Here is a 27,889-nt window from a genome sequence, read left to right on the forward strand (position 1 = left end):
TGCCATCCTGGGTGCAGAGGGGAGTCTGGAGGCTGGAGATGCAGCCTGCTCCCTTGGGGAGCTCCCCAATAATGGGGAGCCATGCCTGCGGTGTAGAGAAGAGACAGGACAAGTCCGAAGGACTTTAAGTGAGAACCCTGCTCATGTGGGTTCTTGCTGGCAGAACACTTGAGTCCCAGCGACATTGACTGACAAAACTTTCCCGAGAAGGGGACCCTAGAAGGGAACTTCCGACCTGATCTCACCCTTTTCCTTGATGGCCAGTCCTGAGTGTTGATATTTGCAAAGGAGCTGCATTGGGAGGAAGGACCTATAACCTTTGCATTGCTGTGGTTTCAGCTAGAGTCCCACCCCCTTCTTCACCGTGAGTCATTTCCACTTACCACTTAGCTGGTTCTTCACTTGATACCCTGTTCCCTTCTGCCAGTTTGTGGGCTGTCGGGGGGAGCATGTAGCATCCTTGGAAAGCCCTAGAGATGGATGCCATGCCAAAGGACTTTGGTTTCAGAGAGGCCCTTTCTTGGGAGCTCAGTTCATCTCCCCCAGTGCGCCCCACTTCTCTCCAGGCCAGGCTACTCTGCTGCTCTGCCCACCCAGCTGAGGGAACCCAGGACAGAAGAGGTGGTCCATGCCAGAAATTCCTGAGGCCCCCTCCCCTGGACCCTTCCTTTCCCCCACACCCACGCAGGGGCTGTTCAAGCCTGCTTGGCAGGGAAGAGGGGTCTGAGGTTTCAGATGGCAGGAAGAGGGACTCCTCAAGGTGGCTGTGGGAAGCAGAATGCCACCCCTCACACTCTGGGCTGCACCCTGCTGCGTGGGAACCCCGTGGCCCAGGGATTAGCTCCCTGGTGGGCAGGGCAGGCGGGCAGGGCCCTGGGGAGCAGGTTTGTTGGCCATAACTGAGGAGCCTTTGTGTTTTATTGCTGAGCTCGGGGTTTTGCAGGTCCGTGATGTCTCAGGGGGCCAGTCCAATGCTGTTGGCTCAGCACTTCTGGGAAGCTATGTAAGCAGCCTGAACTGCCCTACCCGAGCTCTAGTGGGGAAACTGAGGCACTGTACACAGGCCCCGAGAGCCTGGGCCCCAGATCCTGGAGCTTATAGGGTGGTCAGGGAGAATAAAGGCAGTGTTTAAAGTAAGGAAACAAAGGAAGTCAGTCTTTGATATCCCCAGGATGCAAGAACCCCTCTGCTGAGAGCTTCCCGTGGGTGTCTCCACCCTCCAGTCCTCACCTCTCTGGCTCCTTCCTGCTCTGAATATAGCAGCTTCTTACAGGTATCCTGCCCCTGGGCTCTCAAAAGTCCCTGATTCTGACCCATCACCTGACATCCAATCACAGGACTCCAGCTGGAGCTCCATGGCTGGCCTGCAAGCACTATGGCTGTGGTATTATAACTTATTCATGTGGTTTCTCCAAAGGAGTGGATGGAAGCTCTGAGATTACATTTTGGGAGGAATTCCACCCGGAATGAGTATGAAACTGAGAAGCTGAGTCTGTTTTTATGGCTGGGGCTACTGTTCTATGTCCTTGAGCAAGGGGCCCAACCCCTCGGGACCCTGGTCTCCATGAAATGATAGATTGCCACTGAGCTCCAAAGTGCTGCCATCTCTGTCGTCCCATTCTCACCTCTGGGACAGCCTCAGCACCCCATGTAAGAGGGAGCCTGTGGGCAAGGAGAGCTGGCACCTTCTGTGGACCAGCCCTGACTACTTGGGGAACCAGGGAAAGCCAGCAGGGCCCTCACCGCTCTTTGGACCCTGCCAGTGTCAGCTGTGACATGATCAACTCAACCCAATGCCAAGACTGCTTCTTCCCTCCTCCACAGGGGCCTGCAGTCTGTTGGGAGATAGGAAACACAGTAGACACACATTCCAGAAAAAAAATAATAACAGAGTACAAAGTCAGGTTATATGTGATCGGGATGTAAATAAGAGATGTCAGCTAAGTAGGAAAGGATGAGAGTCAGGAAGGGCTTCCTGGAAGAGGGGTATTAGGAGCATCCAGTGGAACTGGGGAGGGGCTCAGTAGATATTTGTTGAATGAAGTTCCAAGAAAGACAGCCTACTGCTTCATAACGGAGAGATGGTTATGATAACGATGATGGTGGTGATGGTGACGGTGATGGTGATGACTAATGATAGTGATGATGACAAGGATGGATGGTGGTGGTAAAGATGGTGGTGGTGATGATGGTGATTGTGATGATGGTGGTGATGATGATGATGATGATGATGGATGATGGTGACAATGATAGTGGTGGTGGTGATAATAATGATGGTGATGATGATAGCAACTAACATGTATTAAGCATCTAATTTTTGCTAAGGGCTGCTTCTCTAAGTTTCACACATACTCTCTCATTTAATCCTTACAACAATTTTATCGGGTGTTATTATAATCCCCATTTTACAGATGTGCAACATTTGTGCAAATTGAAGTACAAAGAGGTTAGGTCATGTACCCAAGTTTTCACAGATGGCAAGTGGCAGAGGTCAAACAGTGCAAACCCATGCTGTTTGGCTCTTCACAACCCCACTACACTGCCTGAGAGAAATGGTGACTGAACAACCCTTCAGAAGGTAGGGAGAGCTTTGACAATGTGGGTGAGACACAGCATCGGTTTTCAGGTTGTCAGCCAGAGCGGCTGGTGGAAAGGACTGGACCTGGGAGAGAAGCTATGATGGTGCTGATGATGCTCTTCATCATCAGTCTCCAAGGGGCTTCTCTCAATTCCCATCCCATCTCCCAGGCTTCCAGATAAGGCTTCCTGCACACCTCTTTCTGCACAGAGGAGGGTCCTGTTTCTGGATTCCTGCCCCCATATCAGCCCTATCTCTCCCTTTTCAGTGATGAGCCCCATTCCCTTATTGACTAGCATTTTCACCCTGCATGTCAGAATCACCAAGGGTCTGCCCCCATCTCTGAAAGCCTCCCAGTCTGCCCAATGTAAAAAAGAGGGACATTCTCCATGATCCTGCATTGACAAAACAAGACAGGCAGCCCCAAGCCAGAAGCCTGGATTCTAAGTTCCTAAGCATGGAGGGTGAGGGTAAGGGTGGGTCTTCAGACCCTGCCAGTCTTCCCAGCCTAACCCAGTTCCATAACTCTGGATCCTACCCTAAGTGACCCCAATGATCATATTCCAAGAGCTTCCTTATGCCCAACCCCAGGTCCACATCCCCTGGCTCCGCTAACAGTGGCTGTGGGCACAGAGGACAACATCCAAATGAGTCTTCCTGCTCCTTAGAGGTCCTCCCACCCCCCTGGGCCCTGCCCACCCATCACTGGGGCACAAGGGACAAGGGCCAGGAGAATCTACTTTTTGTGCAGTGAGCAAGCCCATCAGGCACTTCCTTCACTGCTCCACCATAGGGTTGCTTCTGGGAAAGTTCACCAGAGACAAGGGAGCAGCCTCACCCTAAAACAGACACGAGGGTGGGGAGAGCTACCTTTGTGCCTGGTGAGGCTTGTTTGCTTATTTATTTATTAATTTATTTATAAGAGAGAGAGAGAGACAGACAGACAGACAGGAAGAGAGAGATAAGAAACATCATCTCATAGTTGCGGCACTTTAGTTACATTGATTGCTTTCTCATACATGCTTTGACTTGGGGACTCCAGATGAGCCAGTGACCTCTTGCTCAAACCAGTGACCTTGGGCTCAAGCCAGCAACCATGGGGTCATGTCTGTGATCCCATGCTCAAGCTGGTGAGCCTGCGCTCAAGCTGGAAGAGCCTGTGTTCAAGCCAGCGACCTCATGGTTTCAAATCTGGGTCCTCAGCATCCCAGGCCAACTCTCTATCCACTGTACCATTGCCTGGTCAGGCCTGGTGAGGCATTAATGGATGAAATGTGGTCTCTACTATGCCTAAGCCCCTTCAGTGCCCTCCCCAACCCACACCGAGGCTGCTGTCCACCATCTCCTGGCACTCACAGCTTTCTGAAGAGTGAGGCCACTGCTGAACATGGCACAAATGAATGTCAGCCTGTGTGCCAGACACTGGACCCTGCCTGTCCCCACATCTGCAGGGAGATAAGAGGAGATGGGGTCCCAGCAGACTTGGTGTCCTTGTCCCACTGCAGGCCCCGCCATGCCCTGTCACCAATCCCAAGATGACTCCTGGTATCCACACCTCATCCCCACCCCCCAACCTGCACCCATGGCCCAAGCTCTCCCAACTGGCTCTTCCTGTTCCTGGCTTTGTGTGGTGAAAGTTCCACAATTATACCCACATTATCTCAGCTGCCGGACAAGCTTGGTGAGTGGAGGCTGGGGGCAGCATACAGGGAGCACCCACTTATTCTGCTGGGAGGGCCTAGGGCTTAGCTGCTTGCCACCTGGCCAGTCTGCTGGAGAACTGGGTTATCTGGCCCACTGACCTGTGGGACTGTATCTGGGGTGGGTCACAGCTGGGCTGGGCTACACTTCAGGGAATTAGATGCTTAAGGCCATTGAGATTGGAGAGCTAAGCCTGCTCCCTCATGGAGAAGGAAAATGGGGCTCAGAGGGGAAAGTTCCTGGCTAAGGTCCCCAGGTGAGATCAAGATGGAATGGCTAGCACAACCCAGCCACCCTCACTTCCTGGTGGGTGCTTCTCCATCAGACTCCCATCAGCCCACAGGGCGTCCGTCCAGGGGGCGTGTCAGAGCCCCTCAGCTGGGCCAAGGGAGCAGCCGAAGGGGTGGAGTTACGGATAGCCCAGGCGGCCCTTGAAGAGCCGTGGAGCTGTGTGTAGGCGTAAAGAAGGGGGAGCATTAGGCAAGTTTTCAGAGCGTGGCATGGGCCGGGCTTGGAGAGACCAAAGAGGTATTTATTCAGGAAACATTTCTGTAGTACTTACTCTGAGTCAAGCACAGGGGATACCTCAGTGACCAGTACCCTCTTAAGGGGAGAGTGAGGGGCACCCTGCTTCACTGGTCCTGGGTTTTGGAGCCCTCAGAACAATGTATGTGGCCTGCTCCCCATGTCTCCCCCTTGCAGAGGCAAGTGAGAACCCCAAGTTCCTACTCTTGGACCCTAGACCAGGGGTCCCCAAACTCCGGCCCACGGGCCACATGCAGCCCCCTGAGGCCATTTTTCCGGCCCCCGCCACACTTCTGGAAGGGGCACTTCTTTCATTGGTGGTCAGTGAGAGGAGCAAAGTTCCCATTGAAATACTGGTCAGTTTGTTGATTTAAATTTACTTGTTCTTTATTTTAAATATTGTATTTGTTCCTGTTTTGTTTTTTTACTTTAAAATAAGATATGTGCAGTGTGCATAGGGATTTGTTCATAGTTTTTTTATAGTCTGGCCCTCCAACAGTCTGAGGGACAGTGAACTGGCCCCCTGTGTAAAAAGTTTGGGGACCCCTGCCCTAGACTTCCTTGGGGAGCCAGCTAGGCCCTTCCTTGGCCTCTGAGTTAGGACAAGGCCTGGCATTGATATTACTGGTAGTACCCAACAAACTGACTGACTGAAGTAAGGATGCAAGGACATGGTATATACCAATGCACGGCCAATGACCGAGCTCAGGAATGAGCTCAGGCCGGAGAGGGCTGAAGGCACCCACTAGTGGAAATGGCTGCCCAAAGGTAAGGGAGCTAAGCCAAGTTCAGTGTTAAAGGAAGCTCAGACAAAAGCCATTTTTAGGTGGGATAAAACAACTGGTGGGGAGACTAAAGGGAATATATTTATTCAGTTTCATTGGTCACTCCTTTCTTCTTACAAATCTTCACTCTCACTGCTTCCATGGTAATCTATAAAAATTTTAAAAACAAATATTTACTGAGCACCTACTGTGTGTCAAATGCTGGGCTGGGCATTGAGGATACAGAGATGTAGAAGTCAGGACTCTGGCTTGGCCTGTGGTGGCACAGTGGGTAGAGCATCAACCTGGAACACTGAGGTCACCAGTTCAAAACCCTGGGCTTGCCCAGTTAAGGCAAGCAGTCAGTGAGCACTAAAGTGAAGCACTATGTGGATGCTTCTCACCCCCCCCCCACACACACACACACATACTCCTCTCAATAAAATCATTGAGTAAAATATTTTTTAAAAAAAGTCACCGACCCTGCTTTGGACAAGTTCAGTCTTGTGGAGGAATTGGAGGTGTTAAAACCAATTCCAAGATAGAAAGGAATTGTAATGGAGGTGGCTAAGTCAGCACAGCTGGGAGGATTGGGGAGACTTCCTAGAGTAGATGGCCCGAGTTGATTATCCACAGGTAGAGGAAGGGAAGGGCCTTCTAGGGAACCACTTGGGTAAGAGTCAGGAAGTATTGCATCGAAGGGCTCTTTGCTCCTTGGGGGCTGGGGCTGAATTGCTCATTAATATGATTCAAGTGCTGATGAACAGACTCACCCGTGGGTTGAATAATGGGATAGGAGGGAAACAGAAACATGGGCTGGGTAAGAGGGGTCAAGCCAGGATATCCCAGGGTACGGGTCTAGCTGTGAGGGGAAGAGAGCAGGGCTGGCACAATGACAGTCCCTGTGGGCCCGTGGGCTCCCCCAGCGCTTTCTGCCTCCTGGCACACTTTCTCACCCATCAGACCACTTGGCTCTCCTAGCAGCCCTGTGAGGTGGAGACACTGGATTGTCTGCCCCACTTGTCAGAAGAGGGAACCACAGCCCAGGAAAGGGAAGCAGCACATTCGACCCTCCTCATTAAAAATGAGGGTGTGGACACACACTTACTGGCGTGAAGCAATACTGATAATATATCACCAGGTGAAATGCAGCGCATGGAACAACGTATATAATATGGTTCTGACTTTGTAAAAGAAAACTTTAATTAAACAGATGGCTCCACAGATATAGAGCAAAAAGTAAAAGGACACTTCCTATAAGATTATCAGTGATGTTTCTGAGTGGTGAAATTGTGGATTTTTGTCACTTTCTTCTCAGTATTTTTCAGTGTTGCCCAGAGTGTTTTTATAACAAGGAAATAATTCGTTTTATAACCAGAATAAACAGAATAGTACCTGCTAGAAAAGACAAGACCAGTGCACAGGGAGTTTGGGTGGGAACTTGTGACAGCCGCTGACCCCTCCCTGTCATCTGCCCTGCCCAGGAGCCCACACCCAGGTGGTCCAGGTGAACGACTCCATGTATGGTTTCGTCGGCACAGACGTGGTGCTGCACTGCAGCTTTACCAACCCGCTACCTGGCGTGAAGATTACCCAGGTCACGTGGCAGAAGTCCACCAATGGCTCCAAGCAGAACGTGGCCATCTACAATCCAGCGATGGGCGTCTCCGTGCTGGCTCCCTACCGCGAGCGTGTAGAATTCCTGCGGCCCTCCTTCACTGACGGCACCATCCGCCTCTCCCGCCTGGAGCTGGAGGACGAGGGTGTCTACATCTGCGAGTTTGCCACCTTCCCTGCCGGCAATCGAGAGAGCCAGCTCAATCTCACTGTGATGGGTAAGCTGGCCCAATCCCTCCCCCACTGCTGTGGAGAGGCCGGTGGCCTGGGCTGGCCAGCCTCGGTGTGTGTTTTCAAAGGCCCCATTCTCCTTCTGCTGGCGTGCACCCAGAGCCCCAGGAGTGCCACTTCCAGTCCCTCTAGCCAGGCCGTCCCACAGGTCATAGGGGCTGGGGGCAGAGCCTTGGCTGTGGGCAGAGCTGAGGATCAGTATTCACGTGGTAGCTCCACCCTGGGGCAGTTTGTGGTGGCCAGGAGGCATGCAGAAGCATCAGACACTATGGTTAGGAAAAGAGCTGATTGAGCCATTTGCCTTGATCATGACAAGTCTCCAAGAAGGCCTGCGCGTGACACAAAGGGATGCAAATAGCAGAACAGGAGAGTAGACATGACAAAGTTTCTGTGAAAATTGCTGGGTGGGGGACTTCGATGAAGCACAGCTGACAGGGATGGCCAAGGTCACCTGAAGCAGGGCCTGGCAGGTGCATACCCTCCTGGGCTTGTGCAGCTTTGATCAGGCAGCAGAGCCAGTCCCATGGCTCTCTCTGGTTCCCCGCAGCCAAACCCACCAATGGGATAGAGGGCACCCAGGCCGTGCTTCAAGCCAAGAAGGGGCACGATGATAAGGTCCTGGTGGCCACCTGCACCTCAGCCAACGGGAAGCCACCCAGTGTGATGTCCTGGGAAACGCGGCTGAAGGGCGAGGCAGAGTACCAGGAGATCCGGAACCCCAACGGCACAGTGACTGTCATCAGCCGCTACCGCCTGGTGCCCAACCGGGAAGCCCACCAGCAGCCCCTGGCCTGCATCATCAACTACCACATGGACCGCTTCAAGGAGAGCATCACCATCAATGTGCAGTGTGAGCGGGGCAGGGTGCCAGCGGGCTGGCCTCCTGGGGTGGGCACCCTGCCCTGCTGACTGCCCCGCCCTCGCCAGTTCCCCCTTCTCCTTTGCTTCTCGTCCCCTGTCGCTCTCCTGGCCCCCTTTCTTCCCTCGCCCCCTCCAACCTTCCTTCTTCCCTCTTTTTCTTCTTCCTCCCTTTCTCTTTCTGGGGGTGCTTTTTCCTCCCCTCCTCTCTTCCCCATCACCTCCTTTTGCTCATCCTTTCTCTCTTCCTTCCTTGTTCCCCTTGTTGCTTCTGTGATCCTCACCATCCCTCCACTGTCTAAGATTCCCCTGCCCCACATCCTGCTCTCCTGACCTCATTCTTTTTAAACATCGTCCCTTGCCCCACAGACGAGCCTGAGGTGACCATCGAGGGGTTTGATGGGAACTGGTACCTGCAGCGGACGGACGTGAAGCTCACCTGCAAAGCAGATGCCAACCCCCCCGCCACCGAGTACCACTGGACCACGTGAGTGCCGTGGGGCTGGCCGGTCACCTTGCGGGGCCCCTTGCTAGTCACAGAAAGACCCGCCCACCCTACCTCCAGGAACCTGAGGCAGGGAGGAAGTTAGGTTCTAGGTTCAGGTTTCTCAATGAGAAGGGGATGGGCCGTGAGAAACCCCACACACCATACACCCACATGTGTGACAGCGTCAGGGTCAGTGGGACAAACCACTCTGCCAGAGGAGGCTTACTTTGTGATCTGCCTCCCTTCTGCTCCCTAATAATTTTGTCATTTACCATGGGTGATTCAATCTGAGTCACTGCCACCCCAGCCTCAGTATTTATTTTTATCAAGGTTTCCCTAGGGAAGCTGGCTTTTGAAGCATTCCAGATCTTTCTTTGTTCCTATTTCTTCTCTCCAACACCCCCAGATTCTCAGGGAGAAGGCAGCAGTCAGCCCAGAATACCTATATTCATAGATCACTCATTCCATGTTTCATTATTCCATTCATTGGCTTCCCTGTCTTTAGAATGGGCCCCCCAAGTGTTCTGTGTCCCCTCCGGCCGTACTGAGGGCTTGAGCTGGAGCTCTCCCCAGAGAAGGGCTGGGTGGAACTCTCAGAGAGATGGGGGTGCAGGTGAAGCCAAGAAGAGTGACATGGCTGGCCAGAAAACAGATTAGACACCTACCCTTCTCAAACTATTTTAAAAATTTCAAGAGAAAGGAAGACTTCCAACCTCTTTCTATGAGGCATGCATTATCCTAATTGCAAAGCCAGGTAAAGACATTGCGAAGAAAGAAAACAATAGACCAATATCCCTGATGAGCATAGATGCTAAAATTCTCAACAAAATATTAGCAAACTGGATCCAGCAATACATTAAAAGGATCATAAACCATGATCAGGTGGGATTTATTCCTGAAGAAAGGCTGGCACAATATTCATGGACCAATAAATGTGATTTATCACATAAACAAAATGAAGGATAAAAATTACATGATCATATCAATAGATGCAGGAAAAGCATTTAATAAAATCTAGCACCCATTTATGATAACAACTCTCAGCAAAGTGGGAATAGAAGGAAAATATCTCAACATAATAAAGGCCATCGATGACAAAACTACAGCTGACATCATACTCCATGGGCAAAACTAAAAGCAGTCCCCTTAAGCTTAGGAATAAGACAGAGGTGCCCCCTTCCACTACTTTTATTCCACGTAGTACCAGAAGTCCTAGCCACAGCAATCAGACAAGAAGAAGTAAAAGCATCCAAAATGGAAATGAAAAAATAAAACTGTCATTATTCACTGATGACATGATACTGTATATAGAAAACCCTAAAGTCTCTGCCAAAAAAACTACTGGACCTGATAAATGAATTCAGCAAAATGGCAGATAGAAAATTAACATTCAGAAATCACTGGCATTTTTATATACCAATAATAAACTGTCAGAAAGAGAAATTAAGGAAACAATTCCATTTACTATTGCAGAAAAAAAATAAAAGTACTTAGGAATGAATTAACCAAGGAGGTAAAAGACTTATACTCAGAAAATTATAAGACATTAAAAAAAGAAATCAAGGAAGATACAAACAAGTGGAAGCATATACTGTGTTCATAGATAGGAAGAATTAACATCACTAAAATGTCCATACTACCCAAAGCAATCTATAGATTCAATGCAATTCCTATTAAAACACCAATGGCATACTTTATAGATCTACAGATCTAGAACAGATATTCCAAAAATTTACATGGAACCAAAATAGAAGCCAAATAGCCTCAGCAATCTTGAAAATGAAGAATGAGGGTGAAGGTATCACACTTACTGATACCAAGCTATACTACAAGGCATTATAATCAAAACAGCCTGGTACTGGCATAAGAACAGGCATACAGATCAGTGGAACAGAAGAGAATCCAGAAATAAAACCACATCTTTATGGTCAATTACTATTTGACAAAGGAGGCAAGAGTATACAATGGAGTAAAGACAGTCTTTTCAATAACTGATGTCAAAAAATTGGATAGGTATATGCAAAAAAAAAAAAAGAAAGAAAATGAAACCAGACCATCAACTTACACTATTCACAAAATAAACTGAAAATGGATAACAGATTTAAATGTAAGTTTTAAAACCATAAAACTCCTAGAAGAAACCATAGCCAATAGACTCTCAGACATCTCGCATAGCAATATTTTTGCTGATCTATCTTCTCAGGCAAGTGAAATAAAGGACGAAATAAAAAAAATGGGACTATATCAAACTAAAAAGCTTTTGCACAGCAAAAGACACTATTAACAAAATAAAAGACAACCCACACAATGGGAGAACATATTCACCAATACATCTGATAAGGGGTTAATAACCAAAATTTATAAAGAACTTCTAAAACTCAACACCAGGAAGACAAACAATCCAATTTAAAAAATGGTCAGGCCAGCCCTGGCCGGTTGGCTCGGCGGTGGAGCGTCGGCCTGGCGTGCGGGGGACCCGGGTTCGATTCCCGGCCAGGGCACAGGGGAGAGGCGCCCATTTGCTTCTCCACCCCCCCCCCCTTCCTCTCTGTCTCTCTCTTCCTCTCCTGCAGCCGGGGCTCCATTGGAGCAGGGATGGCCCCGGCGCTGGGATGGCTCCTTGGCCTCTGCCCCGGGCGCTGGGGTAGCTCTGGTCGCAGCGGAGCGATGCCCCGGAGGGGCAGAGCATCGCCCCCTGGTGGGCAGAGCGTCGCCCCTGGTGGGCATGCCGGGTGGATCCCGGTCGGGCGCATGCGGGAGTCTGTCTGATTGTCTCTCCCCGTTTCCAGCTTCAGAAGGATACAAAAAAAAAAAAAATGGTCAGGCCCTGGCCAGTTGGCTCAGTGGAAAGAGCATCTGCCCGACCTATGGACGTCCCAGGTTTGATTCACAGTCAGGGCACACATGAGAAGTGACGACCATTTGCTTCTCTCCTCCTTCTCTCTTTCTTCTGCGGCCAGTGGCTCAATTGGTTGGAGCCTGAGCCTCAGGCACTGAGAATGGTTTGGTTGGATCCCAGTCGGAGTGCGTGCATGCGGGAGTCTTTCTTAATATCTCTCCTCTCACTTAAAAAAAAAAAAATGAGGCCCTGGCCGGTTGGCTCAGTGGTAGAGCATCGGCCTTGCGTGCAGGAGTCCCGGGTTCAATTCCCGGCCAGGGTACACAGGAGAAGCGCCCATCTGCTTCTCCACCCCTCCCCCTCTCCTTCCTCTCTGTCTCTCTCTTCCCCTCCCGCAGCCAGCCAAGGCTCCATTGGAGCAAAGGATGGCCTGGGTGCTGGGGATGGCTCCTTGGCCTCTGCCCCAGGCGCTAGAGTGGCTCTGGTCTCGACAGAGCAACGCCCCTGGTGGGCGTGCTGGGTGGATCCCAGTCGGGCACATGCGGGAGTCTGTCTGACTGCCTCCCCATTTCCAGCTTCAGAAAAATACAAAAAAAAAAAAAAAATGAGCAAAGGACCTGAATAGACACTTCTCCAAAGAAAACATACAGATGGCCAATAGGCAATGAAAAAATGCTAAATGTCTCTATCAGAGAAAAACAAATTAAAACCACAGTGAGATACCATCTCACGCCTGTCAGAATGGCGCTCATTAACAAATCAACACACAACAAGTGCTGGCGAGGTTGTGGAGAAAAGGGAACCCTCCTACGCTGCTGGTGGGAATGCAGACTTGTGCAGCCACTGTGGAAAACAATATGGAGTTTGCTCAAAAAATTAAAAATGGAACTGCCTTTTGACCCAGCTATCCCACTATTAGGAATATACTCTAAGAATACCAAATCACTGATTCAAAAGAAGAAATGCACCCCCATGTTCATTGCAGCATTGCTTGCAATAGCAAGATCTGGAAACAGCCCAGGTGCCCATCAGTGGATGAGTGGCTAAAAAAGCTGTGGTACATATACACAGTGGAATACTACATGGACATAAAAATGAAAGCAGTCTTACCTTTTGCAATAGTACGGATGGACCCGGAGAACATGCTAAGTGAAATAATGCAGTCAGAGAAAGACAAGTACGATATGATCTCACTCATATGTGGAGTCTAATGAATACAATAAACTGAGGAACAAAACAGAAACAGAGGCAGGGTCACAGGGAACAGATAGATAGACCGCTGTCAGAAGGAAGGAGGAAGAGGGGACGATCAAAGAAGGTGAAGGGATTGGGCAAAAACATGTATACATTACACATAGATACAGACAATAGGGTAGCAATGGCCGGGGGGGGGGGGGGGGTGAAGTTAGGGCGAGGGAGGCAAAGGGGGAGAAATGGGGTGGAAAGAGACTTCGCATGGGGTGTGGGGGGACATGGTGTGGTGGGTAGAGGGTGTTATATTGAGTGGGACACTTGAAACCATGTCAACACACAAATTAGAAAGTAAAAATTATTTCAAAAAGAAAGAAAAGAGATTATATTCTTTTTTCCAGGAAGTAGAGGGCACTGGATACCCTAGCTATTAGCCTCTACTTCTTGGAACCAAAGGTGCTTCTAAAGGTGTGAATGGGCAGGACCTGCTTGCCAATTTCAGCTCTGTGGACCAAGGGCCTGCTAGGTCCCTCAGAATAACTGCTTTGTGGCACTGGGGATCAGAAGGAAGGAAGAAAGTTCCCTATGTTCTGGAAACTTTCAGAGTGCTCCTGACATGAAAAGGGCCTGTGACATGCCCAGCAAGAACATAAGGTAGTGAAATGGAACAATTCCTAAGCATGGGTCACGTCTCATTACCTGATTAAATACAGATTCCCAGGCCTTAGCCTCAGTGGTCCAGCTTTAGTAGATCTGGGGTCAGAACCCAGATATCTGTGTCGGTAACCGGATACCCAGGAAACTAAAGATCAACAGCCAGGAATCATAAGCATTAGCAGGAGCACTGTGCCAGGAGTCCAAAGATGATCTGGCTAAAGCTCCAGTTGTGCCGCATACCAGCTGTTTCCTTGGCCCTCCATCTCAGGTGCCTTATCTGTTGGGTGGACCGATATCTACCTGTCCTATTGACATTTCAGTGCTGTGATGATCAAGTGTGAAATGACAAATAATATAAAACTGCCAAATGCAAGAAATTAGTATTGTTACTGTTCTCACTTCTTCCCAGGCAGACCTACCTATTAACTCAGAAGAAGGGCAGGTGGGCTTAGAGCCAGGTGGGTGACCCAGGTGAGTCATAACCCTCTGCCATGTCTCCCAATCCCCGCAGGCTGAACGGCTCTCTCCCCAAGGGCGTGGAGGCCCAGAACCGAACCCTCTTCTTCAGGGGACCTATCAACTATAGCCTGACAGGGACCTATGTCTGCGAGGCCACCAACGCCATCGGTACCCGCTCGGGCCAGGTCGAGGTGAATATCACAGGTAGGAAGATATGCCCTCCCCTGCCTCTCCCCACTACTGCTTCCTCTGCAGCCGACATTCCCCACTGTGGGATTGCAGCTTGTTTCTCCTTTTCCTGCTTCTCTCATCCTCCCTTGAGCTCTGGCGAGTGGTCTGACTTCACCTTTCTCTTTCCTCTGTGAGATAGACAGGGTAACCTGCAGTCAGGGGGGGGAAGTCAGTGCTATTTACAGCAATGTTGTTGGTAGCGGGGGTGGTAGAGCCTGCCCACGGGTCTGTCACAGGAGCCACCGTGTGGTGCTAGCTTGGTGGCGGTGAGTGGCAGGTGGAGCCTATCTTCTCCAAGCTCTGCTTCTGCAGTTCAGGGAACCCCCGTGGGCTGGAGGAGGAGGCTGACCTCAGCGGGGATCCCAGAAGAAAAGCAAGGACGTAGCCTAGCGCTGTGGCAGTTAGTGTGACTCGCCTCTGAATCCACGTTTCCCTGCAGACAGGAGGTTCAGCCACTTTCAGGGCAAAGGGAGGACATAGCCTAGGATGTTCTAGAGGAGACTTCACACGGGACAAGAAAGGAGCATGGCTTCATGTCAGGCAGTTGGGATTCTGGATTAGCCCTCATCTATAAAATGGATAATATGAGGTAACTTGAAGGGTCAGATTGATACATAACATCGGCCAAGTACTTCCTACCAATAGGTGGTCCATCCTCTATGGTTATCTCAACCTCTGTCATTATCATTATTAAGGGAAAGATTAAAACAAGCCAGCAGAGGGGTAAATTGCCATCGCAACTTTGCAACAGGAAGAGGGTGTGTCTTTAACATTGTATCTAAGCTAGCCGCAGGGTGAGCAAGTGACAGAAAGACCCTTCTGGAAGAAAAGCGGCATTGGCATCATGCTTCTGCTGAGATGAACAGGAGGAAGTGACATAAGAGGGTGTGTTTTATGCACAGGAAGTAACCTCAGAAAATTGACCCAGGCTCAGGGACAGGAGACGGGGGCAGGTTACAGGGCTCCAAGTGCAGGGTTTGGGCAAACGCTGAGGATTTATTAGCTCAGAGCCTGCCTTAGGATCGCATTCGTGGGTATACTCAAGGCACAGCTGCAGAAAGAGCCACCCAAAGCTGCTCAGGGGCGGCACTTAGCTAGCCTCAGGGTGGTTCTGTCACTTCTTTGGGGGGTAAAAGGTGTGTGGAACCACTTGTCACTTGCCCTTTCTTAAAATTCTCTGCCCTTGGCCTTCAGACTGCTTAAGTTATAGGAAGTGTCGGAGGTGGAACCTGGGGAAAGCTGAGGCAGCCCCTCCCTGGGCTAGTGTTTAGGGTTCACAAAGTTTGGCAAGGAAGGGGACTCAGAGCCACACGCTTCTCCCTTCCTCGAGACAGTTTGAATAATTCTCAATCAGAGCCTCATAGGTGCCTGGGCGCGGCCCTGGGGCTGTGGAGGCAGACAGGGTGGGAGTAGTCACGAGGGAGCATGACCCCCCAGAGAGAGGCCTGTCACACGAGGGATGGTAATAGTACCGACGTGGCCTGAATGTGTTCACACACTGGCCCTTCCTGGCTGGTGGCCTTGAACAAGTCCCTCACCTGTCTTAGACTCAGCTTCCTAGTCTGCAATATGGAGATAATCAGGTTTTTGATGGTAAAACTAAATCCGTATTCCACTGCCTGGCACATGGCGGGTACTCCCGACATGGGGCTACCCTTCCCTCAATGGTGGACTCCCGTACCACCAAGGCACACCTCATCCCCCTCCACTGCCCAGGCTCGCCTGGGAAACTACTGACTAGAAAATAAAGGGAGGAAGCCAAGAAACCCAGGAGCAACTGCTGACCCTAGTCCCCAATGTGAGCGAACCAGCCGGAGCCAGAGCCCCTGCTCAGCCCCAGAGGCAGGGCTGGGGCAGGAAGGCCAGGCCTCCCTTTTCCCGAAGCCCAGGAGGGTGCAGGACGACCACCACTGCAGGCTGCTTGTCCGGAGGTCACACCAGGTCTGGGAGGAGGGGAGAAGGCGAGGGGCACTTCCCAGGCCCTGGCTACAGAGAAGAAAGGAAAGGAAGGGCGGGAGACCAGCTCTAGAGATGGCCATCTCCTAAGGCCGGGCCTCGGCAGCTGGTCGGGCCTTATGGGCAGGTAGGCGGGGCTGCCCAGAGCACACCACGTGCTGTCCTGTGCTCCCTGGAGCTACAGAGTGGGACAAGGGTGGAAACTAAAGATGCACACATGGGTGGGAGAAGGGCCTTGCTTAAGGGGACTCTATTGTTGGCAACCCAGTTAGGGAGCCATGGAAGCATGACACTCACTGAATCATTGATGGGCCCAGGCACTGTCTGGCTGGCCGTCCTCAGCAAGTGTCTCAGCACCGTCAGGGGACTCAGCCCGGCAGCTCAATCCTTCTCAGAGACACTTGTTCTTGTGCAGCTCATGAGCGATTTCCAGGAAGTAGCCAACCCACTAGCCTTCACCCCACATTGACTAGTGCCTGCCCATTCTCCGGGGGCCCACTCTTGAGGGGCACAGCCATGCCCTGTGCTCCAGCCTTACTGGTCTAGAGGAAATGCATAATAAGCAAAGACAGATAAGTAGAAATTTACATTTTCATCCTGTTCATCCATTCAGGTAATAGCTTTACCCTGAGCACAGGTGGAGAGGGAAATGAAGAGTAAATGGGGCTGGGACAGGACAGGTGTACAGCAGGAAGTGTGCTCCATGTCCCTGGCCACGGCAGCATCTGCACAGACGCACTTCAGCACAAGCTTCTCAAGGTCCCAGCTCCCGGAAGAGGTGGTATTTGAGTTGCCCCTACAGGAAGAGTAGTGGGCAGTGGTGGAAGGTGGGGGCTCCCAGGCAGGGGGAGGGCGTGGAGGGAGCAGACCTTTCTCTCGGTTGGCCCCGGCGCCTCTGAGATTCCCTGTAGAGAAGCAGTGTGGCAAGGCTGGTGGGTTTAGGTGAAGCATTTGGGAGGTTTTGTGGATGGCCGGTACAGTGAGGGTTTTCCTGCTGGGAAACAAGAAGCTAAACCTGGGCTATGGTCACGGGGATGCGACAAAGTCCCCAGGAGTTCCATAGGGCCTGGGGGCCCTCCTGCTGAGGAGCGATTTCATGGGGTTGGCCAAATAGTCACAAAACAAACCAGTGAGCTCCCTTCCTTCTCCCTGTGGGGGACATGCTGAGGGTGGAGAGCAGGGCTCAGGGTGTGGCCTTGACCTGACTGAAGAGGCCACGTTAGGCAGCGTCTGTCCTTGGGACTGGGGAGGACAGGAGGAGAGTGTCCAGGCCGCTTCCAGAGCAGGGCAGGGAAGCCACTGGGATGTGGGGTGTCTACCCCACTTCCCACTTCTGGTGAAAGTAGCAGGGTTTGCCCGTTAGGCAAGGAGTTCTTCAGACCAGGGTTAGTAGGGCTCCGAGGTCCCTCAGGAAGGGAGGGAGTGTGTGAGCCCGTGAGTGTGGGTGTGCCTCTGAGCGAGTAAATGTGCACCAGCAGGCAGGTGAGCGACTGTCTGCATGCTGAGTGTGCAGATGGGAGCCGTGGCTGTGCTGTGGGCAGATGGGCCTTTCTGGGCTGGCAAATAGCAGTGTACTGGGGAGACTGTGAGAAGCCAGCTGCACCTGCACCTCTGGAAGATCCGGTTCTCCTCCAGCTTGATAAGGCCCGTCTGATGGCCTGACAGACGCACAGCTGCTGCAGCTGCAAGCGGACTAGAAGGGCTTCCCAGAGTTTGACCTCAGCCTTCCCACTCTCCCTGCGGCTCACAGCACTGCATGCTGGGAGGTGTAGTTCTTGCACTTCCTAGCCTATTCTTCTGAAGCCTGAGCACTTCCTGCCTCCCTGTGTAGGTTTTAGAAGCAAGTCCAAACATTCTTTTTGACTCCAAGCCTCCTCCAGATCCTAGATCCAGATTGAAACCCAAACCCTTTCCTCTGCCTCGAATACATCCAAAGTCCCCACACAGTCCACTACCTCAGCCAGGACACTAGACTCCAAAGAAATGCAGAGTCCCCACTGCCCCAGAGGGAGGCTGCAACCCTTCAGGAGTAAGGGCCAAGCTGCCCCTTTGTAAGAGGATATGAGGGCCCTGGCTGGTTAGCTCAGCTGGTTAAGAGTGTGTCATCCGAAACAACAAGGTTGCAGGTTCGATCCCCAGTCAGGGCACATGCAGGAAGCAGCCAATGCATGCACGACTGAGTGGAACTACAAATGAATGCTTCCCTTCCCCTTCCCCTTCCCCTTCCTCTCCCTTCCTCTGTCTCTCCGAAACAATAAATCAAAAGAAATCAATCCTTGGCCAGATAGCTCAGTCGGTTGGAGTGTCGTCCTGGTGCGCCAAGATTGCCAGTTCGATTCCCCGGTCAGAGCACATACAGGAGTGGCTTGATGTCCCTGTCTCTCTCTCTCCCTGCCTCTTAAAAAAAAAAAGGTCTGAGGGATGCAGGCTGGACTCCTGACAGCAAGCTCAGTGACCCACCACTCAGCTCTTTTCTCTCCTCCCAGCTGCAGCCATTGAGGCTGTGTTCCTGGCACAGAGACAGCAGCTACTGGCTGAATGTGACAGCTGGAGGGACAGATTGGAGGGGTGGGTTCTCCATTCCCCAAGCACACGAGACAGCCCCCTCTGCTTACAAATTAGTCAGGTCCCTATGTCTACCACTTCCCTCTGCGCCTTCACTTAGCATCTTCGCTCTGAAGTCTGCTGGGCTGGGAAGTCCTCGTACCTGTTCTTCCTCTATACAGACCTGATCCTAAAGCTGCCAACACAACCAGGCCTCCCATTGGTCCAGAAAGTTCCCTAGGGTAGAGTAAACCTCGTTAGGACCTGGAAAAATAAGAAAGTTAAACAGAAGTTAACCTAGAAAGGGATAGAGACACAGTATCACCTGTCCCCAAGCTACACTCCATTCCCGCTGTCCCCTGCTCCAGGGAAATGAGGTCCCCAATGCGTGCTTTTATTTGAGTGTCTCCTGAGAATTTGCTCTGCCTAGAGCAAGGCTTACCTGTTAGACATGCCCTTGCCTTTATACAATTCATGCAACTAATTCTTGAACTCCAGCCACATGCCAGGCAACCTAGGTGCATGGGGTCCATCACTGAACCAAACAAAGTCCCTGTCCCAGTAGAGCTTACATTTCGTCACAGAAGGACAGACAACAAGCAATAGATAAAATGTATTTTAAAAATTACATAGTCATTTTGCAGGTTATATGGAGGAAAAAAGAGCAGGATAAAGAGGTCCCAAGTGTTGGGGGTGAGGGTCCGTGAGCTGCAATTTTAAGTAGAGAAGTTGGGGAAGGCCTTGGTGAGAAGGGGACATTTGTGCCAAGCCTGGCGGAGGTGAGGGAGTGACCATGGGACACCTGGGGGGAGAGCCTGCCGGGGCTGCAGAGCAACCTGAAGGCCCCTGGGCGGAGACAAGCAGGAGACAGGGCAGCGGTGGAAGACAGGGGCACAGATTATGCGGAGCCTTTAAGCTCCCCAGATTTAAGAGGATGTGTGGCTGTTGTGTTAAAAATAGTCTCTAGAGGAAGAGAGTGGAATCAGGGAAGACGGGGCTATTGCCGTCATCCAGATGGGAGATGGTGGTGGTGATGGTAAGAAGTAGTCAGTTTCCAGACTGACTTCGGGTTCCAACATACAGACCAGTTTAGAACACCAGCCACTCACGTGAAACAGGTAATACTGTAAACTGTACCACACTGTGATGAGTAGGGTCCAAGAAATTCAATCTAGTCAAGTAAAATGCAGGAGAGCTTTATTTTTTGTTGGGTCTCAGCCATCGCAGAAAGCATGAAAGTAAATGTAGTGGAACTTGCATGTATACAACCATAACACACTACACTGAGTCAACCCTAATTACCATGAGACTGCCACTCCCTCGGCCCCCTCAGCGTCCCTGCAGCAGAAAAGAACTTCAGCCGTTTGCACACTGGCAGAAGGACTGGAGCCAATCATGGCTGATTTGCATTTCTTGCAGATTCTATTATAATGTGTCCCTATATGATTAGTGGAATAGAAGTAACTACTGTTTGTACCAGAATGAGAAGTGCAGACCATTGGTACGTAAAAAGTCCAAAGAGCATAGGTGAGTGTGAGCTGGAGAAGAGAAGGCCGCACAGAGAAGGGACTGAAGAACTGAAATAGGCAGAGGTGGTGACGAGGGGGCTCCTGGCGGAATGAACAGCGTGAGGAAAGGTGCAGGGAAGAGTCAGCTTGAATGGGAAGGACGGTGTGTTAGCCAAACCCAAGATCAAGTTACGAGATGGAAGCTTTGAAGACCAGACAAGCATGTGTAACAGGTAGGAAGAAGTCATTACTAGTCTTGAGAAAGGGAGTGTTCGTGTCTACACGGTGAAAAAAGAAGCCTAGTGATTGTGGATGGGATGGTTAAAGAGGGGCTGAGAACAGATGGAGGCAGGAGATGCAGGGATCTACTACAGCCGCAAAGCCTGATACATAGATACATAAGATACTGAATAGGAAGAGTCAGCAAGATTTGATGGCAGATTTTGCTCCAAGAGATGAAGAAGAAAGAGTCAAAGAGAAATGAGGTTCTGAGCTGGAAATGTAGACAAATGGTGGTGTGAGTTGTGTTGAATGGAGAGGGTTTGGAGGGAAAATGGTGAAGCAGCTTGGGACAGATGGGGTGACATGATGGAGAGTATTCTAAGTGAGGATACGCTAAAGAAGAGTTTTCAAAGTGTGTGCCCAGATGCCAGTCCTAGGAGTGGCGCTCGAGTCTCGAGTCGGGACGAGTGGGGTACGCACTCCAGCAGGTCGGGAAGCGCTGCATCCTGCACGCTCCTCTTAGCGTTCACGTGTGAGTGGAAAAGGGGAAGGGCTCTGGTGCTTTGTCTAAACCAACATTTCCCAGAGTGTTTAGTCCCAGTATTTCTGCAGACCCTCTGAGCCAATGCTTGAGGTCCCATGGGCCACAGTTTGGGAAATTTTGTCTGAGCATCCTTTAGAGATAAAGTCCCAGAGTCGGTGAGAGCTAGATACCTGACATATTTGGAGAGTCAGCAGGACAAAGGTAACTCATGACCCTGGGCCAGATCTGTCACTAGGAAAAAAAGAGAGGGTTAGGGTGGAAGATGGAGTCCTCAGCCAGGCAGCTAGAGCGGAGCAAAGGCCCAGCTCTGTAGCCAGAAACAGTCCTCAGAGAGGAAAGCCAAGGATTGAGGAACCCTTGTACTAGAAGGCAAGGGAAGCCTCTTCTAACTGCAGGCCACGGTGCCTTCCTTCTGCGTTCCTGGGGCACTTCTCTGCCAAGGCCCTCGATGTCTGCACGCCACTTTTTCTCTAAGTGTCATCTGGTTCCCCAACTAGGCTGTGAGTTCCTTAGAGCCTGTGACTAGGAGCAAAGTCGATGCTCAGTACCCGTGTGCCAGTTGGGTGGAAGGGTGGGTAGATGGGTGGGTGATGGAGAAGAAGAAAGGAGCAAGCCTCCAGTACTGAGTGAGAACTGGGAAGGTAACAGGCAGGTGGAGTTGCGGAAGAGGCAAGCCGCCTCCCGGGCTCCCCTTGGGGAGGCCATCCTGGCGCACAGCCCTTTTCCAGGCAGTGAACAGGAGAGCTGGTAAACCAGAGCAACCTTGACATTCCAGAGATACTGTCCTGGAAGCGGCCGTGAGGACAGATACTCAGTAAATATTTATTGGACAGGCCACTCAGGGAGCTTCACTGAGGACACAGTGGTGATGAGCGGAAAGCTAAGTCCTCAGTGGGTGAACTTTTCTCTGCCCATTTCTACTCCTTCAGAGGCCGGAAACGGCAGCGTCTGGGTGGCCCCAGCCCAGCCATGTGCCTGGGCAGATCACCTGCCCTTCCTCGACCCCATTGTTTCCATTAGTCCTTCCAGCCAGAACTCTTGGCAGGCCTTTTCTCTTCTCCGCTGGAAGCTCTGCCGTGCCCCTGCCCCTGCCCCTGCCCCCGCCCCCGCCCCCGCCCCTGCCCCTGCCCCTGCAGGCAGCACCGCACACTCTCACACTCTCACACGCAGGGTCTGGCCCCTCCCCTGGGAGAAGGGAACGGCTCAAAGGAAACAGCAGGGTTCCCATGGAGTGAGTGAGGCTAAATCAGGGTTGAGCTGGCAGAAACCAATTCCCAAAGGCTAGCTAGAACATATGCCCAGATCAACCCTTCGCCTTGACCTGAAGAGAGGAAGAGTGCATGAGAGCCTGAGCACTGAGCCGCCAGGTTTGCCCTGGTGGACCTGCCCATCTGCACCTTCTGACCAAGGCCAGCTGTGGTCTCTGGTGCCACCCTGTGGTAGTGTTAGGAACTGCCTCCCTCAGCGTCACCTTGGCCCCCTCTGGCCTTCAGCCTGGCGCCACTGGCAAGAAAGTCACCCACCCAGCCTTCTCTTCCTTCCCATTCACTTCTTTTCTCTTTTTTTCACCTCTCCTGCCTTCCTGTTTCCACTCTGTCCTCAGCGTGAACATATGTGTGCACACACACTCGTCACAGGCATATGGGCTCACCAAGAGCATAGGGAGTGTGTGCCTGTGTGTGTGCTCACTGTGTATACACATCATCTTTACTGCATACACCCATGCTGTCATGCCCATTCCTACAAATCCACATCGAGCATGTTATGCACATGGCCCTGGCTGGCAGCTCCCCGGGTCCCCACCTTGCCCTACAAGGCCAGATCACAGCCAAGAACCACGGCTCTGGTTTCTGACACTCATGGAGCACCTATGAGGCTAGCACCTGAGAACCTGCCCTCTTCCCTGCACCCTAGGAGCAGTTAAAATTAGGGGGGCATCCAGTGAGCTGCAGGTGTTGGACAGAGGGGCAGCAGTGATGTTTGCACAGGCTTGACCTGCAAGAGGAACCAACATTGCATCGTTGGCTGATGGCCCTGGCTAGTTAGTTAACATCTCTAAGCCTCTTCTCCCTGTGTGTTAAGTGGAAATTAATCACACACTTACTTTACAGGGTGTCACGACAGTAACTGAATCTAGTGAACCCTGGGTCCCGGGTGGGGCGGCACCTGTGCCTCTGCACTCGTAGTGAGGGCGGCGGCTGGAGCCACATCCAAGGAGAAAGTCAGCACGGAGGCGCTGGGGCTCTGCTACTCTCTCTGCCTCTCTCCTCCCGCTCTCGCGTGGGCCCCTGGAGGGGTGGGTTGCCGAGGAACTGGCCTTGGACCCACCTCCTGGCCGTTCCCTTCCCTGCCTCCCTCTCTCCCTGCGCCTGCGCAGACACTGACACGGCCCCTCCGTCTCTTTTCCTCACCCAGAGTTCCCCTACACCCCGTCTCCTCCCGAACACGGGCGGCGCGCAGGGCCGGTCCCCACGGCCATCATCGGGGGCGCGGCGGGGAGCATCTTGCTGGTGCTTATCGTGGTTGGCGGGATCGTGGTGGCCCTGCGCCGGCGCCGGCACACCTTCAAGGGTGACTACAGCACCAAGAAGCACGTATACGGCAACGGCTACAGCAAGGCGGGCATCCCGCAGCACCACCCGCCCATGGCCCAGAACCTGCAGTACCCTGATGACTCGGACGACGAGAAGAAAGCCGGCCCACTGGGAGGGAGCAGCTATGAGGAGGAAGAGGAAGAAGAGGGTGGAGGAGGGGGTGAACGCAAGGTGGGAGGCACTCACCCCAAATACGACGAGGATGCCAAGCAGCCCTACTTCACAGTAGATGAGGCGGAAGCTTGTCAGGACAGCTACGGGGACCGGACCCTGGGCTACCAGTATGACCCTGAGCAACTGGACTTGGCCGAGAACATGGTTTCTCAGAACGATGGGTCTTTCATTTCCAAGAAGGAGTGGTACGTGTAGCCCCCTCTAGAGAGCCTCTATGTGTGCCCCTCTCCCCGACACCCACCCGCACGCCCCCACCTGCCCCTCACTGCCTAGTCCTCCAGGAGCTCAAAGAGACTCACAGAGCTGCCCAGGGCCAGCCCCACGCTCCCTGGGAGCAGGGAGTCCGGGCATGTACCACCTGGCTTTGTTTGGATCTCCTCCCTGTGCTCTGTTCTCCCCGTGGTGCTGTGCTCACTGTGGCTTTGATGTTGCTGTACCTCTCCTCCCCGGCTGCAGCCTCCTGCCCTCTGCGCAGCAGCCCCGTTCTGTCGTGTGCACCTGGGCATCCGGCCGCTCCCCTCCCAACACTGGAATTTCTCTGTATTCTCTCCACTGGGGGTAGGAGGCTGAAGGGCCTCCGAGGGGGAAGCCTCGCCCTCAGATGCTGCTCCTCTTCCCGAGAAGAGGGAAGCTGGCGCCCCTACATGCACTGACGCAGCCAGGAGTTTGAGCCCGGGTCTAGAGAGCAGTTGCACCGAGAGGTAGGGGCGAGATGTGGCTTCTCCGAAGCACCAGCGTGGTCGGGGCGAGTCCAGCTGAACAGAGTTGAGTTCCCTCCCGGCACCCCGGGCAGTGTTTTCCTGGTGAGGTTTGTTTTGCCTTTTTTTTTTTCCTCCTTGTCCTAGAGTAACGTTGTATGTGACCCTCCTCCTCACCGTCCACTCCCTCCCCACGGTGGGACTCCAGGTGGACTGTGGCCCACACTTCCCATACACCTCTACCGACACGTATGCGTACCCATATACACACCACTCATGTCTGCTGTGCCCCCCGCCCCGGGTCCACCTGCCTTCCCCGGGCTGGACACTGCCCGAGGCTCGGCCCCTGCTCCGTTCTGTCCCTTCGCGGCTGACAGGGAGGCAGCCTTCAGAAGCGTCCAGGACACCTGGGGCTAGGCCCCCAGTGCCTCCACCGTACACTCTCAAGCTGGCCCTAAACTACTTCTTACAGCATGGCAGTTTCTCAGATTTCTTTCTTATCGATCAAGTGACAGCAGCTCTTATTCCCTTGGGGAGTCAGGGCTGGTATCCCAGAAGAGAGATGCCCCCAGGAGTTAGAGGTGAGCGAGCCCCAGTGTGGAGAGCGTGGAGCAAGAAGCTGTGTGGTCAAAGCTCTGCAGATAGTCGCAGAGGCTGACGGGTGCAGGGAGCACCTCACCCCCCAAGGTCAGAAAGTACAAGGGGCATAGGGGAGCCAGGGGTGCTGTGTCAGGAGCTCCTGCCTGGTCCTGCCCATCACTCTGCCCCGGCTCATTCCTCCCGTCTCTGTCCCGGAGGAGGGCGCCTTGGAGAAGCTTTCCCGCTGAGTTGGAGGTTTCCTCCTTGAATAGGCCTCTGAGTTCCTGTCAGCCACCCAAGATGTGGGCTTCCCCTCTCTACAGTGGAGGAAGGCCACTCCCGACCCTCTTGGCTCCCCAAGCTCAAAGTGCCTCCATTCCTCCGTCTGTCCTCGCATTGCTACCCACTCCACCACCCAACCCTGGCATTCTAGATGGGAAGGACCCTGGGGTGGGAGAGGCAGGTTCCTGCCCATCGGGATTCTGGTTAACTCAGCCCAAGGGTGTCAGGAGCTCTTTGGGATGGCAAGTGTTGGGAGGGGACGGCAGACCACTCTGTGCCCCGTGGGCACTAACCTGCCTGCCATAGGCTTCCCAAGGGAGCCAGCAGCCCCGCCCTGCTTCTCCCCTCCATGGTGCTGCTCCGTCTCTGCTCTGGCAACCCTGGGCCCACCAGGTGGGCTACTCTCGCCTGGCCCCCACTGCCCTAGCCCCAGCCCAGACCACCCAGTAGCCACGTAGCAGAAGTCTGAAGCCATGCCAGCCCTAGGCCTCTCTCTTGGCATTAAGGGCACTGGATGGAGTGAAGCTGGGAGAGAAAGTTCTGGTTCTTTCTGACCACGGTGGGGGGTGGAGGAGCTGGGCTGCTTCTCCCAGCATTATTAGTGTCACCGGGACAGAGGACCTTTCTCCATGTTATATCACTGTCCCAGCCCCTTCATGCCACCCTGACCCCTTTGCCTCGGCCCTTTGCCCCCAGGCAGGAGGAAATCCCAGGGAAATCCCAGGAATGCCTGCCTGACAGAGGCATTCTCTGCCCCCTTGAAACCATAAAACGAAAGCGATCCCTCCTGTGTTGATCTGGCCCTGCACTGCCACCCCGTGTTTCTCTCTTTCTGATGGACTTAGGAGGCCCCTGGGCCCAGCCAAATCACTGAGTCCCCCTCAGACTTCTCCACATCCTCCCCACAAGCAAAGCACAAAGCGGAGCCTGAGCCACTTGCAGGGGCTGAGCGCCCGCCATACAGGAGCCCGGCTACCGCCTTCCGGCAGGAGAGCTGTAGCCAGGGCTGAGCGTGGGTCTGGGAGCGGAGGTAGGGTTTTCTGGGCCCCACGTTTGTGAGGAGGTGGGCACTGCCGCTGGGCCCACACACACAGCCAGCTGGCGAGGGGAAGGTGTGGCCCAGCAAAAAGAAGAGGAGGCTTTGCTTCCTTTCCACGACACCAGCATGAATTAAGCTTCTGCCCTTGCTGGAAATGAAATAAACTTGGTATTCACTGTGCCAAGACCACCCCAGTTGTCACCCTGCCTCTTGTCGCCCTCACTGTCCTTGCCTACCCCCTACTCTACCTACACCCTAAGATTTTGATACTGTTCTAACGAATAACAGACCCATCTGAGTCCCTTTCGTCAGAAGGCTTTGAAAAGCAGCAGCGTGGGCATGCAGGTGCAGCCCCGCGGGCCGCACGCGAGCACACGGAGGCGCGCCCCTCCGGCGGACCAAGCACAGCACCCGGCACAAGCACAGGCGCGCGCGCGCGCGCAGACACGGCAGAGGCCTGGCCGGTCCTGCCGAAAACCCCGGGGGCGGGACGAATGGTCTCCCCGTGCTCGGGCCACAGAGAGACTCATTCAGGCCATAACAGAGACTCACGGGAGCTCTGTCTCCTGGACATTTGCCCCCCTCTGCCAACCCCCTCCATGTGCCCAAATCACTGGTGCAATAAGTTTTCTGCCATCCTCCAAGCAGAGGAGCCAGGGACTGTGTTAAGGGGTGTGGCGGGAGGGCTCCCAACCCCCGGGGGGCCAGACGGAGCCCTCCGGAGTCTGACTGCCACCGGTAACCTCTCCTACTGAGCAGCAGGCGGCCTTCCCCGGGCCCACCAAACCCACAGGGCGCCAGGGCAGCCCCCAGCTGGAGCCCGGGTGAGGGACGGAGGCCCTGCTGCGCCCCGGCCGCCCAGAGGAACCCTGCCCACGGCTGCTGCTGCTCTTCCAACTACTGCTGTGAGAAACGGGATTCTCGGCCTGGGAAAAAAAATTTTTTAATGGTGTTCCTTTTTGTACAAATGAAAACAAAACCCAGGAGAAGCTGCGACCCCTCCCCTGAGTGTGATGCATTAGTTTCTTCGTCGCCATTTTCATCTTTGGTCCTAGGGATGGCCCGGCAGGTTCTCCTGGTTCCGACCTGGGGGTGTTTGCATCACCCTCTTTTACTTGTATTAAAAAAAAAATTAAAATTAAAAAATTAAAAAAAAAACTAATGGGTTGGAAAATGTACTGAGGAAAAAAATAATGTACTTTTTTATAATAAAGTGTTTAAAACAGTGCTGGCTGCCTCGCATCACCCCTTTCATTTCCCGGGAGAGGCTGTGCCCTCTGCTGGGCAGCCAGGGCCGTGGGTACAGGGCAAAGCGGGGTCCTGCCCAGCGCTGTGTTGAAGGCAAGGCAGCCAGGGGCGTGGGGACAGGGCAAAGCGGGGTCCTGCCCAGTGCTGTGTTGAAGGCAAGGCAGCCAGGGGCGTGGGGACAGGGCAAAGCGGGGTCCTGCCCAGCGCTGTGTTGAAGGCAAGGCAGCCAGGGGCGTGGGGACAGGGCAAAGCGGGGTCCTGCCCAGTGCTGTGTTGAAGGCAAGGCAGCCAGGGGCGTGGGGACAGGGCAAAGCGGGGTCCTGCCCAGCGCTGTGTTGAAGGAAAGGCAGCCTCCGCCCACTC

The 27,889-nt window shown here is 53.0% G+C and overlaps 1 protein-coding gene and 1 non-coding gene across 2 annotated transcripts in view; both read left to right on the top strand.

The window, feature by feature from the left end:
• The window catches only part of NECTIN1 (nectin cell adhesion molecule 1), a 75,625-nt gene extending 48,119 nt beyond the window's left edge, over positions 1–27,506 (top strand). Inside the window, exons 2-6 of the mRNA XM_066371667.1 lie at positions 7,053–7,403; positions 7,964–8,266; positions 8,644–8,761; positions 13,960–14,111; positions 23,328–27,506. Of these exons, the coding sequence (XP_066227764.1) occupies positions 7,053–7,403; positions 7,964–8,266; positions 8,644–8,761; positions 13,960–14,111; positions 23,328–23,875 (1,472 nt within the window). The 3' untranslated portion in view covers positions 23,876–27,506. The remainder of the gene's footprint in view (positions 1–7,052; positions 7,404–7,963; positions 8,267–8,643; positions 8,762–13,959; positions 14,112–23,327) is intronic.
• TRNAA-UGC (transfer RNA alanine (anticodon UGC)) lies at positions 11,847–11,922 on the top strand. Its single transcript has one exon. It is a non-coding gene; the product is annotated as a tRNA-Ala (tRNA).
• Positions 27,507–27,889: the final 383 nt, after the last annotated feature.

The sequence above is a fragment of the Saccopteryx leptura genome, chromosome 1, assembly GCF_036850995.1.
Source record: "Saccopteryx leptura isolate mSacLep1 chromosome 1, mSacLep1_pri_phased_curated, whole genome shotgun sequence".
NCBI lineage: Eukaryota > Metazoa > Chordata > Mammalia > Chiroptera > Emballonuridae > Saccopteryx > Saccopteryx leptura.